This window comes from Nicotiana tabacum, chromosome 8 (genome assembly GCF_000715075.1).
Source record: "Nicotiana tabacum cultivar K326 chromosome 8, ASM71507v2, whole genome shotgun sequence".
In the NCBI taxonomy this organism is placed as follows: Eukaryota; Viridiplantae; Streptophyta; class Magnoliopsida; order Solanales; family Solanaceae; genus Nicotiana; species Nicotiana tabacum.
This window is the reverse complement of record NC_134087.1, coordinates 200,420,393-200,436,925: the sequence shown is the minus strand read 5'-3', so window position 1 is coordinate 200,436,925 and position 16,533 is coordinate 200,420,393. Positions and strand designations below refer to the sequence as shown.

The 16,533-nt window shown below is 36.0% G+C and overlaps 1 protein-coding gene across 1 annotated transcript; it reads right to left on the bottom strand.

The window, feature by feature from the left end:
* Window positions 1-354: 354 nt before the first annotated feature.
* On the bottom strand, window positions 355-7,810 carry LOC107788087 (translation machinery-associated protein 22). The gene is made up of 7 exons (XM_016609743.2): window positions 7,534-7,810; window positions 7,236-7,298; window positions 4,375-4,436; window positions 1,544-1,625; window positions 1,363-1,430; window positions 1,205-1,288; window positions 355-722 (listed from the first exon to the last, which is right to left on the bottom strand). Exons 1-7 carry the CDS (start codon window positions 7,679-7,681, stop codon window positions 666-668), a joined length of 564 nt encoding a protein of 187 aa, XP_016465229.1. The 5' UTR covers window positions 7,682-7,810; the 3' UTR covers window positions 355-665.
* Window positions 7,811-16,533: the final 8,723 nt, after the last annotated feature.

Below are 16,533 nucleotides of genomic sequence, written 5' to 3'. Positions count from 1 at the left end.
TACAAAAAGAGAAAATAAATTTTTATGAGAGAATAATCTCCCCTAAACATGATTCCCGTAAAGACTACATTGTGGAGGTTGTTTTTGTTTGAGAAGGAACCCGCAATTAATAGAAGTGCAAAATTTCTCTTCCAAGAAAATGATAAGGCATATAAAAGAGATTTTATACTTTTAGGAGTCTTGTAAAACCCTAACAGTTGTTTCAAAATACAATTTTGATTGAGATTTATTTTCTTCAGCAAAATTACATACTACAGTTCTGTGACCAGAGGGGCTTCTTTCACTTCATTTTCTATGAAGAGCAATTCATCCTTGGAGAAAGAAGTTAGTATCTAAACTATCAGTGAACTGTGATAAATACCAATTCAGAGAAACCATTGCCATAAGAACTAGTTCAATATCATTCATCATACAGGATCCATAAACAATATATAAGAATTGCAGCAACTGTACAAGCAGAGATACTGCATATAAAACCACATCTAACTGCAAAATGCATCTTGCTTTTTATTAGCTGTTGGAGGGAGAAAAAAAAAAGAGGGCGAATGGTAGCCGCCTCTATAGAGCTGATACATATTCTCGCCCCAAATTTTGACCATCACAGTTCTACGAGCATTCGTTCAGGAAAAACCCTGCTGCAAACAGGATTATGTCAAATCCCAAGTTTACACAGCTGGAACCTTTTTCCCATCTTCTATGAAGAATACTGCAGATGCTGGAACCTGAGAACCGCAAAGTGAAAAAGCTTCAGCTGGCATTTTATGAAATAGGGCAATTGAAAAAAAATTCAATTAATTTCTAATTTCTAATTTTGATAAATTAAAGCTGAAAATTTCCTCTTTTTACGTTAGTGCTAGTCTTCAGCATTGGTCCCAATTTTGTCTGATCATAAATAGTAGCGACCAAGATGCTTTTACAAACTTCTTTAGCTGAATGAAACTCCTATGTGCATACCACAGAGGTGCATGTATTTGATTCATTTGATTAGTGAAGTACTTCTATGATCAAAGGAATACATACTAATGTAAACTTAGTTTCTTCTTATTAGTCAGAAAAAACAAGACGACATTTATTATCTTAGAGGTCGACATTTATAATTGTGGTAGATAATGCAGCGCAACAGCAGTCATAAGTTTCTGTTGGACAGGTAAAGTACCAGCCTGAGACGCATATAAAGACAATAATCAGAAGGTAAAAAACATACATCTCGCCAGGTTTCTGTAATAAAGTCCACAATGTCATATGATATGTCCCCTTGAACATCAATCTGCTCCTTTTCAGTTGGGCCCTGAAGCATCAATCCACGTAAGGTATACATCTAACTCATATTGGAGAATATTAGAAATCACAACTTCAACATACCTTAACCACAGAAGCTCCAGTAGCAAACTTTTTACCAAGCTTTTTTGAAGCATCACTTAGTTTAACACCTAAAATTGTCCAAAATAAAGCCAAGCTAAATGCTTTAGCAACTTGGAAGACGGAAAAAGATTGAAAGAAAGACGAGCAAGATGATACATATTGAACTACAGATATTGCTCACCAAAGAGATCGAGGCCCTTGATGGTAGTGATACTTTTCCGTCTGTTTCTTGTGACCTTTTCGATAACAATCTCCTGCCTCTCCTACAAAATAACCAAGCAAGTTTATCTACTTATAGATTTTGCTTACAAGTCCCATTATCACAGCATGATCTTTTGAGATCATGACACCACAGCTGAACCAATGAATAAAACTCCATATTGCCTGAAAATGAGAGATCAGACATTTCATAGGAAGTTTCTCAAATATAGTGAGGACTAAGTTTAGCATTAGGCAAGGTGATAGTTTCAGTTGTCATTGCTAGGCCGGATCTCCTGACGGAGAGAGGGAAAGAGAAGAAGAATGCACCAGATTTGTATAATAGCTAATAACATAAAGGAACAATTGGTAGTTGAAATGTGCTAGTAGACATGCCTCACTTGCTGTTTTGCCATGCCAGAATGGAAACTAGTTCCTGCTAAATGACCTGGGAGTTTCATGCTCACTTTTAACCCAATAAGATGGAGTCATTTCAACTAAATTCACTAGAGAACTTTCCAAATACATTTAAGTGAGTTTCCCTAGTTGTTCTAAAGTGTCTGACATAGAACTTTCTTTGAAGAACCATTTTATAGAGTTCCTCCAAATAGACATCCTATGAAGGATGATCATTCTCAAGGTCCTGGACCATTTGCTTTTTTTTTTCCACAATAAGAAACCTTTATTTCCTCCACAGCCTCACATAGTCAGAGAAAGCAATTTTCTTTGCAATATCTATATTGTGTCCACAAACCTGAAACCAGATATGAACTGCAAGCATCTTAACAGAAAGGGTTGCAGAAAACAGGCCATACGACAACCTCCCAGATTCGTCTAGGTCAGATTTAATTACATTGGTCCAAAGGAGCAAACCCGTGATTTGCAGAACAAAGGAGATTAAAAGAGTTAGTCTAATTATTTCAATCATTTCACATCAGGCATTTGAGATTCATCGATGCAATAAGATACTAAACATAGGACCTTCAACTGAAATTGATTAATGCAACAATGTAAAATTCCCAAAGACAAAAGACATTGCAAGTTAGAAGTTAGGACCAATCCAATGATTTTTTCCCCTGGTTGGTAAAATTACCTTCTTCTGTCTTTTTGAGATGGCTAGCTGGTAAAATTAATGGATTACGCTCTTTTTATTTTTGTAGTTTCTGTTTACTGCCTCTTTTGCCAAGGAGAAACTACTAAGCAAGCTTGCATATTCGTATTGCAGGGAAAACCCTTTCCGAAACATTACAGCTTCGAGTAAGTTCAACTAGGTGAAATACTCCTTTTGTCCCATTTTATGTAAGGTGTTTGACTGGGCATGGAGTTTAAGAAATTAAAGGAGACTTTTGACATGTAAGCTAAAAATAGGCAAAGTGCCAGCTTTCTCAAAGAGAGAAAAAAAAAAAAAAAAAAAAAGAGTGATGGTGAGAGTTCCACGTGTCTTTTCATTTGTTCTGTCCTTGTAAAGATGAAGTTCTATATCAAGATAGCCCTAACAAGTCATGGCATCAAGGGTAAAATGGGGATGTTAAGATTAAATAGTTTCAAAAAGAAAAATGATAGTTAAATAGAAAATTCTGTCACACAAAATGGGTTAGAGTCAGTAACATCCATCCAAATTTGAAAATAGAGGATTAAAGCAAGCTTTGCAACTAAATAGCGCAATGAGAAAAGGTGAAATTTAGTTAGACTGGTCCAATATCATTATATGTTGCTCAAACTCAGTGTTATAAATAGCGCTCGCCTCAGCGCTAATAGCGTGAGGCGAGGCGAGGCGAGGCGAGCAGCCTGCACTATTTTGCCTCTGTTGCGTTGCGATTGTAAAAGGCGAGCGCCTCTGCTTGTGTAGCGAGAGGTGCTGTGTAGTGAGAGGCGAGTTGTGGCGCCGCTTTTTGAAAAAAAGAACGAAAAAGGCGCAGATTAGGGCTTAAAACACTAGGGCTTGCAGTGACTTCACGTTTCTTTCTTCTTCAACCTTCAAACAACAGAGCACCCAAGTCCACCCAGCCCAGGTAAGCTTCTCTTCTTCTTTCTCCTCTCTTTCTTTCTTCTTTTTCCTTCTTCTTCTCTTCTTCTTTCTATTTTTTTTCCCTGTTTTTTGCCGAGTAACAGTGCAGAACAGAGAGTCTGTCTGTTGCTCTGTTTTTTTTTTTTTCGTTTTTCTTTTCTTCTGATCTTCTCTTTATCTTTCTATTTTTTGCTCTGTTTGTTGTCGAGCAATAGTGCAGCAAAAAAGGACAGAGAGTTTTTATTCTCTGTTTTTTTTTTCTTTCTTCTTCTGGTCTTCTCTTCTTCTTCTTTTTTTGTTGCTCTGTTTTTTATTGAGCAGCAGTACTGCACCCTTTTTTTGGAGAGGCAGAGGCAGAGATCTTCAAACCTGAAATTTCCTCCTTTTTCAGTTATAGAGTAGAATTAATTGCATATTGTGAATTGATATATTTATTAATATATCATTGTTATTGAGTTTTTAGTTATATATATAACATTTTATTTTTTTGTGTATAAATTGTCGCTTCACATCAAAAAGGCGAGCGCTTCGCTGCGCGCCTCTCGCCTCAGTGAAGCGGGCCCTCGTCGCTATTTGTCGCCGCACGCTATCCAAAACACTGCTCAAACTAAAACCTAAAGAGGTTAGCTTACATGGAGCAACAATGAAAAGTTTTACGGGCACAGGAACTCAAAGGATTACAAGAGCATCACTGAACTGAATTTGCTCCGTGCTTATAATATCACATGGATGGCATAGAGCCATACCATTTTTGAAGAGGGATTAATATATATTAGACAAAAAGAAAAATGGTTGGAACTTCTTACTTTCTTTTTTATCTTTCCACCAGGAAGACGCTTGACTTCTTCTTGCTTGGATGTTGAAGAGCCTGACCCAACAAAGGAATAAAAAGGTTAAGAACAGAATTCAATTTGAACATGCAAACTGGAAACAAGATAAAATGAAATCCAAAAAACTTAGAGCTCTTCGTTCAAAATTTTATCTACAACTATTAGCCCCGCATGGAAGGGAGGACGGTTTAAAATATCAAATCCAGCAGACATATCACATTATACCAGAATTTATTCTTCCAAGAACACAAAAACCCAGAAAAGCAGATGGAAAGGGGAAGGCTAAGAAGGTTAAAAACAGGATTGTATTTCTGAGGAATTAGATAAATGGATTTCAAAATCAAAACCAGAGTTCTTTAACACTTGGCCATCGAAGAAATCAAAGAAATGAAATGAAAAGTTGAGACGAGAAAAAAGAATTCAACATCTTTTTTATATTGTGTCGTTATTATTCCTTTAGCAAATTAGCACAAATGAGCTACGCACTATGGTGATCTTCAATCTTCACTTCATTGAGGTGGTTCGGGAGGAGTGCTCTCATTTGATAGAGAGCTCAGACAAAAGTGCTCCTCTCTCACCATTCATGGCCATTAAGGTAATGCAATGCCTTAGAAAAGCGTAGCAAGAAGAAATTGAAAGGGGTTGGTGAAGTGACCTCCATGTAGCAACATAAGGAGTACAACCCACTCACATTTGTCTTTTCTACGACACCCTCACTTTGCCAATGTTGGCAGAGCATAACTAGTCCAAGTCCAGGTAATGAAGGACGGTGAATGTAGATTGACGGCTGTTATTAAAATAGAAATCAAATTACGATGAATCTCATATTGATGAATTTGTTGGGACGTGTTCATCTAGGAAGACACTATTTGACATTTGAGTTTTAGTGTTAAATTAGTAAATGGTTCCACCACATTGCTGCCTGGGTATGAGGAGTATAAACAAGGATTCTCGCATAATGGATAAGTGTGGATAAAGAAGTTAGACTCACCACATCAGCGCCCGAATGTGGTACTAGACAGTACAAGATTCCCATCCAAAAGATATTAGATAGGTATTTCGTACATAGTGTTGTTGACAAGAAAGTCAAACAGTATCAATGGATTCGTTAAAGAGATGGAAAGACCTCAGGTGAAAGATTTCCGTGTTTATAACAAGGCTCTATTAGGAAAGTAGCAGTGGAGATTTGGGATAGAAGAGCACATACTAATATACAATGGAGAAAGGTGACAGTGTACAAATACATAACAATAGGCGGGGGTTAGAGGACTAAAGGGATCATTGTCCTTTTATGGTGTGGCATTCGGAGGAACATTATGAAAGGATGGGAAGAGCTTAATGGACGCATTACATTCAAGGTATGGAATGGGAGCAGGAGAAGCTATTGGAGGCACATGGTATAGAGATAACACTTTGAGGCTCGCATTTCCAAACATCTACAGATTCTCATGCAAAAAAGAGATGATAGTCCAACAGGTACGAAGGCTACAAAGGGTAGTGCTCTTTGGGACCTAAGGTTTAGGAGGAACCTTCAAGACAGGGAGGTAGCAGACCTCCAAAGCCTGATTGAAATGCATTATAAACATAATACATCGCTTGAGAACCAAGATTTATGGAGGTAGGGATGGAAGCAGTGGCATGTTCGTAGTAATCCTACTACAGTTCCAATAAGCTTTTAATCCAGGAGGACTTTGGTTTGTTGAGTCCTACATCAGCCACTAAGGGATGGGAAGGCTTCTTTATATGATCTGGAACAATCTTTACCTCATGAGCTAGCTTTTGGGTTTGAGGTAGGACCAAGATCATCTATTATGGTATTAGAGCCAGGCTCATGCCAATTCGTTTAACGATGTTGGGCCCCCTATCTTATATTGTTCACACTCTAGATGTCCAGTCTTGGGCAAGCAGGGGTTGTCGAGTCTCACATACGCCATTAAGGGATGGAAAGGCCTTTTTATATGATCTTGGGAAATCCTCACCTCATGAGCTACCTTTTGGGATTGAGTTAAGCCCATTGTCCATTTATCATGATTCCCCCTCACCTATCGGTATGGATACTGAGGGTACCAAGAGCTGTGTGCTTTTCTTGGTAGGCAACAAGGAGAGTGATTATGATAGCTAAAAGCTTGAGGAATAGAAGGATCGCATTTGTTAGCTAATGCTAAACGTGCAAAAACTCAACCTATGGCGTGGCTCATCCCCTTTTGTACTTCCAACTAGTTATACATCTGCGGTAGGAGGTTTTGAGATGGTTCAGCACGAAATAGACAACACCAAGCACGGTGAAGGAGGCTCTATTCGGTTGTGTTTACAGAAGAGAAGACATATGACATGGGATGTTGCCCATTTGTGCCCTGGTTATATAGAAAGAGAGAAACGTGAGAGCTTTTGATGGGATACGAATGACTTTAAACATTTGAAGTAACCTCTTAATTTTAGTTTTCTTTTGGTGCCCCAATGAGGTCCCAATTTGTATACAAGATTGGGCGTCTTTATAGAGAATCATATATTTTTGTAGGTTCTCTACTTTTGGTGTACTTTTTTTTATAACTAAGGTATCCGAGCCAACTCGTGCACCTCGACTAATTCTATGAAATACATGCTACCTCCAACCAGCAATAGGTACCAGGTAAGTCTATCCACCTCTACTTTCGGTATGCTACTTATATATAGGTGTCGTTGTCAACATTAATTATATATCTACCTTATAAAAAAAATTATGATGCTTTTAATTGATTGAAGTAAAGAAACACGTGTTTGAATTTACACGAAACTAAATATTTTTCACACTCATACTCCGAACTAATACAGAGTAATATAGCAAAAAAGAACTTCACCTTCTGAGATTGAAGTCGACTGGAGTTGATCAGAGACTTTATCAGCATCTTTTCCATTTGCGTCTGCAAAAATAAACAAATAAATAAACTAATAATAAAAAACAAGCAAGCAAGCAAACAAACAAATATATAAATAAATAAATAAATAAATAAAGTAGCACAAAAATTAACGTAAACGCGATTATCATATATTCGCAAAAAGATGCTCATTTTCCTGGGAATACACTGGGTTCGTTGTTGTTGTTATGCTCATTTTCCTATATTTACAAGAATGCTACGGTTAGGGTTTTGTTTTAACCTTTAAGGAGATCCGGATAGAGATCGGGTGCATTTTGGATCAACCAGGGTTTGCATTTCTCAAATTCGGATCCGAATTCACAGTACTCAGCGGGTAACCCGCAAACTCCACAATAGAGAACCTCTACTGGTTGGGGCTTCTCCGCCATTACAGAACTAACTCAAATTTCTGTGAGGAAAATTTTGAAACTTGAAGACGATTGAGTAGCAAACGGTGTCGTTTTCGAGTAATGTAATCAGAAAAGTATAGGAAATTAAGCTTTTAGCAAATTTATTAAACAAAAAGGCACAAATAATAACCGTCCGCAAAAGGAATAAGAGAATATTTGTACTAGTATTATTGATGAGAACAAACTTTTAGCATCTCAAAAAGAGTGAACTCAATTTGGAAAATCCAAGGGAAAGTTATGGGAATTAATCTCTAAGTGGGCGTTTGGACATAAGAATTGTAAAATTTCAAAAAACGGTGGAAAAAAATTTCAAGTGAAAATGGTATTTGAAATTTAGAGTTGTGTTTGGACATAAATATAATTTTTGGGGTATTTTTGAAGTTTTGTGAGTGATTTGAGTGAAAATTTTAAAAAATAACTTTTTGGAGTTTTTCAAATTTTCGAAAATTTCCAAAATGCATCTTTAAGTGAAAGTTGAAAATTTTATGAACAAACACTTATTTCGGAACAAAGTGAAAATTTTTTGAAAAAAAATAAAAAATTTCTTATGTCCAAACGGGCTCTAAGTCTCTCTTGTGAAAAGCCACCATCCAAACAACTCAACCAATTTTAGAGGACGTGAATTCGAATTTAAGTAGTAGGATACTACTAACAAATATGTTATTACTGGGGTGTGCTTGGTACGGAAGAAAATATCTTCCAGAAAACTCCATAATGTTTCCAACATAAAAATAGGAACAAGGGCGGCTCTAGGGTAAGGCAAGTGAAGCCTTTGCCTTAGGCCCCCCTAATAATTAAGGCCCCAAAAATAAGAAGCACTCCTATATTATTATATAATATATATTTCATAATTTATATTTATATAATTATTAATAAAAGATTATAAATGTCAATAGTATATGATAACTTTATTCTATATTTGACTATTCCAGTTAAATCTATATCTATATATCTATCTATATTATACTAGTATTAGTACTCGTGCGATGCGCGGACACAAATCATGTCGGAGTTGTGATTTGGATTATTTGAATTATGTATAAATAACTCTAAAATATAAACCTTCCAGATAAAATTTATTGATAATCATTACATATTAATTAAGAAGCAAGACATGAAACCATTTCGCAATTCTCATAGTGGATAACCTGTTTTCTTTTTCTATATTTATATAATTCAATAGGTTAATTTTAGTACTTGAATTTCGTTTCGTTATCAAATCTAATTTCTCTTAATCCTTATTAGATTTGTCTAAATCTATTTAGATTATGTCCGAAAAGTACCAAGTGACATTTTCTCAATACGCCACTTGGCTTAATGTCATGCTCTAAATTCAAATTATTTCAATTTATTAATAACATTTTTAAATATTCTATATTTACTATATTTTATTTTTAAAACTAATTTTTTATATTAATATCATTACATTATCTCTAACTTATTATTATTATTTAATATTTAATATTTTTAAAATTTTAATTATTAGACTTGATGTGACCGTATCCACGCTATGACCTTTTTATCATAATAGATATAAAAAACAAAGCTTTCTCAACTCAACTTTAAATAAGGTTTATCCTTATTTTTTCTTTGTGATGAAGTTTTTGATTTTCTCTATTTGTTTTTATTTTATTTTTGTTATTATATTACTAAATACTTAATGGTATTACATTATCATGTGGCTCTTTATTAGCTTGTTTGTATTTAATATCCACCTTTACCATACACATTTTAATATATACATATAATAGTTAAAAATTATTTTAGTAGTAACTTTAACTCTATTGCTCATATTCTAAACTATGATTTTTCTTATCATAATTTAATTTTTTTTTAAATCTCAAATTCAAATAAGTCTTATCTTTCTATTTATTAAATTCGGAAAAAGGTCAAATATGTCTCTGTACCCCTAGTTATACTTTGAGTCCATATATACCCTTGTCGTTATACTATTGGTTCAAATATACCCCTTTTCTGTTAAGTTTGTCCAAAGTGGACATCCAATCCTATGTGACACTTACATTTAATGAGTTGGATGTCACATGGTTTTCCACCTCAGCGCCCCTAATCTATTTTATTCCTCTTCTATTTTCTTTTCCACCGCTAAAGTTTTCTTCCCCTCCACCACTATTGCCACAATTACCGCTACCATGAAAATATTGTATTTCAAATTTTAGTCTTTTACATATGGATAAGGGGCGTTGAGATGGCATGCCATGTGGCATCTACCTCATTAAATATCAGTACCACATAGGATTTGTTATCCACTTTGGACAAACTTAACAGAAGAAGGATATATTTGAACCAATACTATTACGGTAGGGGTATATTTCGACCCAAAGTATAACGAAGGGTATATTTAAACTTTTTCTCATACTACAGGGTTATATTTGGCCCTTTACTGTATTAAATTGGAACGCATTTTCAAATAATTATCTTATGTTTTCAAACTTAAACTAAATGTATTGAATTCAAATATTAATCATAAAAAATATTTTTTTATTTGTTTGAAAACATTATATCTAATTGTTGTAATGTTATTTTCACTATCATTTTATTTCTCTATGTAATGTTTCTAAAACATAAAAATTATAAAATATAAAAAATGGATCATGTGATTAGTGAATAAATTGTAGGAATCCTTAATTTTGAAAATCTTTCAGAATGTACTTACTGTAAATATAAGAGGCAATATTAATTGATATTGACCAAACTAAAGCAATGTTATTAATCTGATTTTTTAAGAACTTAAGTTTAATTGGATGAAAATCCAATTAATAAATGTACATGCAGACAGATTTCATAAAATTTCATCCAATGTACAAGCAAACAGATTCCATAAAATAAGCTCCTTTCTTTTTATGGTCCAAAGTTACCATTTCGAAATTTCAATGAAAAGATTTAGATTATCAATTCAAAATCTTTATATAGATTCTCATTAAAGTTTTCTCAAATTTTTATCCTAAAAGTGCCAAGTAGCATTTTATCAATACACCACTTGATTTAATGTCATGCTTCATTACTCTCCTTTTAATATAATATAGATAATATGTTTACATTCTCATTAATTTTATTTTTCTTTCTTTATGTATAGTTCTTTTTCATGGTTCTTACGATTTTACTTTCTAATTTCAACTCAAATTATCTAAATTAACTATTCCTTTTTGTCACATTTGATTGATCCACACACCAGAAAGTAAGTTCTTTTGTGTCTCATCTTTTTTAACTAAGAAATTCCCGAGGCAAATGTGGCAAGGTTCAAAACATGATGAATAATGGGCTCACTCTTTACCATTTTTGCTTAAGGGAAGAATTCGATACCATATGACGCGCGCACAACTCATACATCATGAGTTAAGCTCTCACCACTATATCAAAGTCATGTAGGTTTTTTTGTGTCTCAATATTATAAGGTTTTTATAAGACGTTTCAGGGTTTTTTAATATATTTTGGTTTAGGCTAATAGTTCTGTTTGAGTCGCCCCTCATTGACAATCAACAATTATTTACAGACTACTGCCCCACCATAAACGTATTGTTCAATCAGCATCATTCACATTTAGTAAGTGAATGACACACTCACTGCCTTTAATGCTCTTGTCATTGTTGTCTTATCTTAAGTGAGACTCTATAAATTTGATTGAGAATGTCAGGGGTGGATAATGGCTCTAGTAGGAGACTAGTAAAGCCTTGATTTAGGTCCCCAAAAATTTTTGATAATGAATTTTATAATTTTATTTCAAATTAGACAATATTAATGTTTGTAGAAAAAATAAAAAAGTACAAAAAAAAAAAGTTAAAAAATAGAAAGAAAGGTGTCTACTATTAAACAGTAAAAATATTTTTAAAATTTTGAATTAAACTACTTAAATCTTCATATTAGTAAATATATTTTTTATAACAATATCAAAGGTAACATATTGTAAATACATGTCTAACATCTCATTTATTTAAGTTTTTCTTTTCTAATATAAATAATAATATTACTATGTGAAATTAAAGACTTTATGTCATTTAAGAATATATATTATAAATAACAAGTATGAAAAAAATGGAAAGATTAATTTTTTTGCATGTATGAGTGTATACGTACTAATAAAAAAAGTATAAGACCTCTTATTAAAATTTGGCTTTAGGCTACTAATTTTATGGAGTTGCCCTTGGAATAGACCGATATAGACTCACAAGCTCATATGTCAACATGGTGCATTGTAACTCTTCCACGTTAAGATATATATATGTTCATTTTGCTATAGTTTTGCAAAATTAACGAGGGTCAGAATACCACTTCTAACTTTAGTTTACCATCTATCTTACATGAGGTGCACAAAATTAAACTGATATTGGCCAACGCAAACAGTAGATATGAACATTGTTTTTCAAAATCATAGTAAACCAAATTTTCTAAGCTATTGAAATTATTTTAAAATTCTAATTTAAAATAATCTTAAGCTCAATATGATTGTGAGAGACGATATTAAGCTTTTAAAAGTGTGAGTGACAACTACCATTTAAAAAAATAACAAACATTCACCCTCTAATCTTATCATTATCTTTGCATCGAATGTGATTGAACGACATGGGTGGCTATAATGCTAGTAAAGCAATCGCTTGGGCCTCAACTTTTTGGCCACCTCGTTTTTTCTTTAAATGTGTATTGTATATGTATTATTAAAAAAATGTGTGTACATTTGAATTTAACAATAATTTTTGGAGCGAAGGTACAATAACTTTAATGTGAGTATCGTTGTAATAATTAGAGAATGGAATAACTTTTAATGAATTGTTTCCTTACATGGACATGGTAGCTATTTTGTTTGCCACACTATATCAATAACTAATATGAGCCCACATTATTATTTATATATTTACTTTTCAATTCTCTCTTTTACTATTCTTATTCTCAATATTAAAAAGTCTCTCAATCGGCAACTTACCGCGGTTTACAAGTTGTCTTTTTCAAAACATTACAACAAGCTATCACTATATCAACTTATCTTGCTGTCACGACCTTAAACCCGGACCCGATCGTGATGGCGCATCTCGTGAAGACAAGGCCAGCCGACACATTCCCAATTCCCTTTAAGCAATTAAGATAATACAATTAAGTCTTAAACATGATAAAATCCCAAAATAAGCAGTGGCAGTACAATTTGCGGAATTAAAACCAACACAACCTGACAACAAGCTATCATTATATCAACTTATCTTGCTGTCATGACCCTAAACCTGGACCCGGTCGTGATGGCGCCTCTCGTGAAGACAAGGTCAGCCGACACATTCCCAATTCCCTTTAAGCAATTAAGATAATACAATTACGTCTTAAACATGATAAAATCCCAAAATAAGCAGTGGCAGTACAATTTGCGGAATTAAAACCAATACAGCCCGATATCGGGGTGTCACCAGTCATGAGTATCTATCAATATGCTACAAGTCTGAAGAGTCTATATAGTCTAATACAGAACTAAAACAGAGAAAATAAGATAAGGGAAGAAGCTCTGGGCTGCGAACGTGGGCAGCTACCTAGAGAATCTTTGAATCCGCCTAAGCTGGAAGGATCAACACTCGCTAGCGGGATCTGAAGCGCCTGAATCTGCACACGGGGTGCAGGGAGTAAAGTGAGTACTCCAACTCAGTAAGTAATAATAATAAATGCAGACTGAGTAATAAGAAATTGTTTAAGGCACATCACAGACTATAAGGAAACAGTAAAAGCTAGTAAAAGTAATGAAACAATGAAAATATGCAAAGTCACTTTAGTTCAGTTTAAACTTCTTAAAATGCCTTTTTAAACAGTTAAGCAAGTAAAAAAAATAGGCAACTAGAAAAGGTAAACACATAAAGAAACGCCCCCCGGGCACAATACCAACAGTATCAGCCCCTCGGGCAACACATGGAACAATAACCAGCCCCTCAGGATATATTTCACATCACAATGGGTACCCGCGCTCACTAGGGGTGTGCAAACTCCTGGAGGGTCCCCTTACGGCCCAAACGCAATATCAAGTCATCTTGTGGCATAATCACATAGGCTCTCGGCCTCATATCAATAAGCCACCTCGTGGTGCACAAATCTCAGGCCCTCGGCCTCATAATCATATTCAGTATTTCCTCACAACATAGGCCCTCGGCCTAACTCAGTCAGAATCTCACAAGCTACTCGGGCAACAGTAAAACATGGTGCTCAGCCCAAAATATCATTTAAAATCTCATTTAAGTGTTAAAGCAGAGTAAACATGGCTGAGTTATGAAAACAGTAGAAAATAGCATGAGTGAGTTCAAGTATAAAGTCAAAACAGTGAGGAAATATCAATAAAAATCCTCTAAGGGTTCAAATAGTTGGCACGAGGCCCAAATATGGCATTCAGCCCAATACATGATGATAGCAAATAGTTTTCAGTCAAATACGCGGTAAAACAATCATTCGGGATGGACTAAGTCAAAATCCCCAACAGTGCACGACCCCACGCTCGTCATTTAGCATGTGCGTCACCTCAATATAGCACAACGATGTGTAATCCGGGGTTTCATACCCTCAGAATAATATTTACAATCATTACTCACCTCAATCCGGTCAAAACTCTAGTCCGCGATGCCTTTGCCTCTCGAATCGGCCTCAACTCGCGTCAAATCTATCCAAAAATCAGAATCACGACGTCAAAATACGCTAAGGGAACGAAGCCCATGCGAAAATAATCAATTTGCAACACAAATCCCGAAATTACCAAAACCCGATCCCCGGTCCCACGTCACGGAATTCGATAAAATTTACATCAATATATTCCTTATCTTTCTACGAGTTCATACATATCAAAAGTACCAAAATCCGACCAATGCTCCTTCAAATCCTCAAGTCTAGGTCTCCAATACCAAGCCCTAGTTTCCCCAATTTTTAACCCTTAAATTCCATTAATTACAGCTCTAATCCGTGAAATAATACCATAAAAACGAGTTCTAGGTCCAAAATCCTTACCTCAATGAAACCCCCTTGAAATCCTTCTTCGAATCGCCCCAAAAGCTCCAAAACCCGACTTAGCAATGGTGGAATAGCTCAAAAATCGCGAAGGAAATAATTTATACCTTTTGGCCCAGGGATTTCGCATCTGCGGCAAAAATCCCGCTCCTGCGGTACCGCTTTTGCGGTCCTTGAACCGCTTTTGCGGTCTTTGAACCACTTTTGCGGTCTTTGAACCGCTTTTGCGGTTTTCACTTAAGCGGCCAAAATAACATCTGCGATGCATTGCCTGCACCTGCGCCATCGCAGGTGTGGCTCCTCAACTGCTTCTGCGGTCACAGCCTTCCCAACCTATTTCTGCTTCTGCGACTGGCATTCCGCATCTACGGTGTCGCACTTGCGGCCCCCAATCCGCAGGTACGGAAACAACAGAATAGAAAAATCTGCAGCTTCACCAAACTCTCAAACTCTCCGTCAACCATCCGAAATCACCTCGGGGCCCTCGGGACTCCAACCAAAAGCACAAACATATCCCATAACCTTATTCAAACTCGTACCAATCTTCAAAACACCTCAAACAACATCGAATCAACCAAAACACATCAGATTCAAGCCTAAGTTTCCAAAATCTTCCGAATTACGCTTTTGATCAAAAAGTATCCCAAACCACGTTCGAATGGCCTGAAATTTTGCACACACATCCCAAATGACAAAATGCAGCTATTGCAACTCCCGGAATTCCATTCCGACCCCTATATCAAAATCTCGCCTATCAATCGAAAAACGCCAAAATTCAATTTCGCCAATTCAAGCCTAAATCTACTCCGAACCGTCAAAACACATTCCGATCACGTTCATAAGTCCCAAATAACCTCCCGAAGCTATCCAAAACATCAGAACTCACATCCAAACCCTATAACACACAGGTCAACATCCGGTTGACTTTTCCAACTTAAGCTTGCTCAAAAGAGACTAAGTGTCTCAAACCTTACCAAATGCTTTCTGAACCCGAGCCAACCAACCCGATCACATATAGAACCGATAGACAAAGCAATAAGAAGCGAAAATGGGAGAAACAAAGCAGTAACGCATGAGACGACTGGCCGGGTCGTCACATCCTCCCCCTCTTAAACAAATATTTGTCCTCGAACGAGTCAAGAAACATACCTGAAGTCTCAAACAGGTGAGGATATTTGCTCCGCATCTCCCACTCGGTCTCCCAGGTAGCCTCCCCCACGAGCCGACCTCTCTACTGCACTTTCACTGAAGCTATATCCTTTGATCTCAACTTTCAAACCTGACGCCCCAAAATAGCTATTGGCTCCATATCATAAGTCAAATCATCATCTAACTGAATTGTGCTAAAATCCAGGACATGATACAGATCCCCAATATACTTCCGGAGCATAGAAACATGAAGTATTGGATGCACACTCGATAAGCTGGGTGGCAACGCAAGCTCATAAGCCACCTCCCCAATCCTCCGAAGCACCTCAAAAGGCCCAATGAACCGAGGACTCAATTTACCCTTCTTCCCAAACCTCATAACACCCTTCATGGGCGAAACCTTCAACGGGACCTTCTCACCAACCATGTAGGACACATCCCGAACCTTCCTATCAGCATAACTCTTTTGCCTCGACTGCGCTGTATGAAGCCTCTCCTGAATTACCTTCACCTTTTCTAAAGCATCCTTCACCAAGTCTATCCCGAATAGCATAGCCTCACCCGGCTCAAACCAACCAACTGGAGATCTACACTGCCTCCCACAGAAAGCCTCATATGGAGCCATCTGAATACTCGATTGGTAGTTGTTGTTATAAGAAAACTCTGCAAGCGGTAGAAACTGATCCCATGACCCTCCAAAATCAATG

Bases quoted from the DNA above. Each gene is read 5' to 3' on its own strand.
- LOC107788087 (XM_016609743.2), bottom strand. From the start codon at position 7,681: ATGGCGGAGAAGCCCCAACCAGTAGAGGTTCTCTATTGTGGAGTTTGC. The intron at 4,437-7,235 runs GTGAAGTTCTTT...TTGTTGGGTCAG, and splicing joins GTCGACTTCAATCTCAGAAG to GCTCTTCAACATCCAAGCAA. The intron at 1,431-1,543 runs GTGAGCAATATC...GGACAATTTTAG, and splicing joins CAAGGGCCTCGATCTCTTTG to GTGTTAAACTAAGTGATGCT.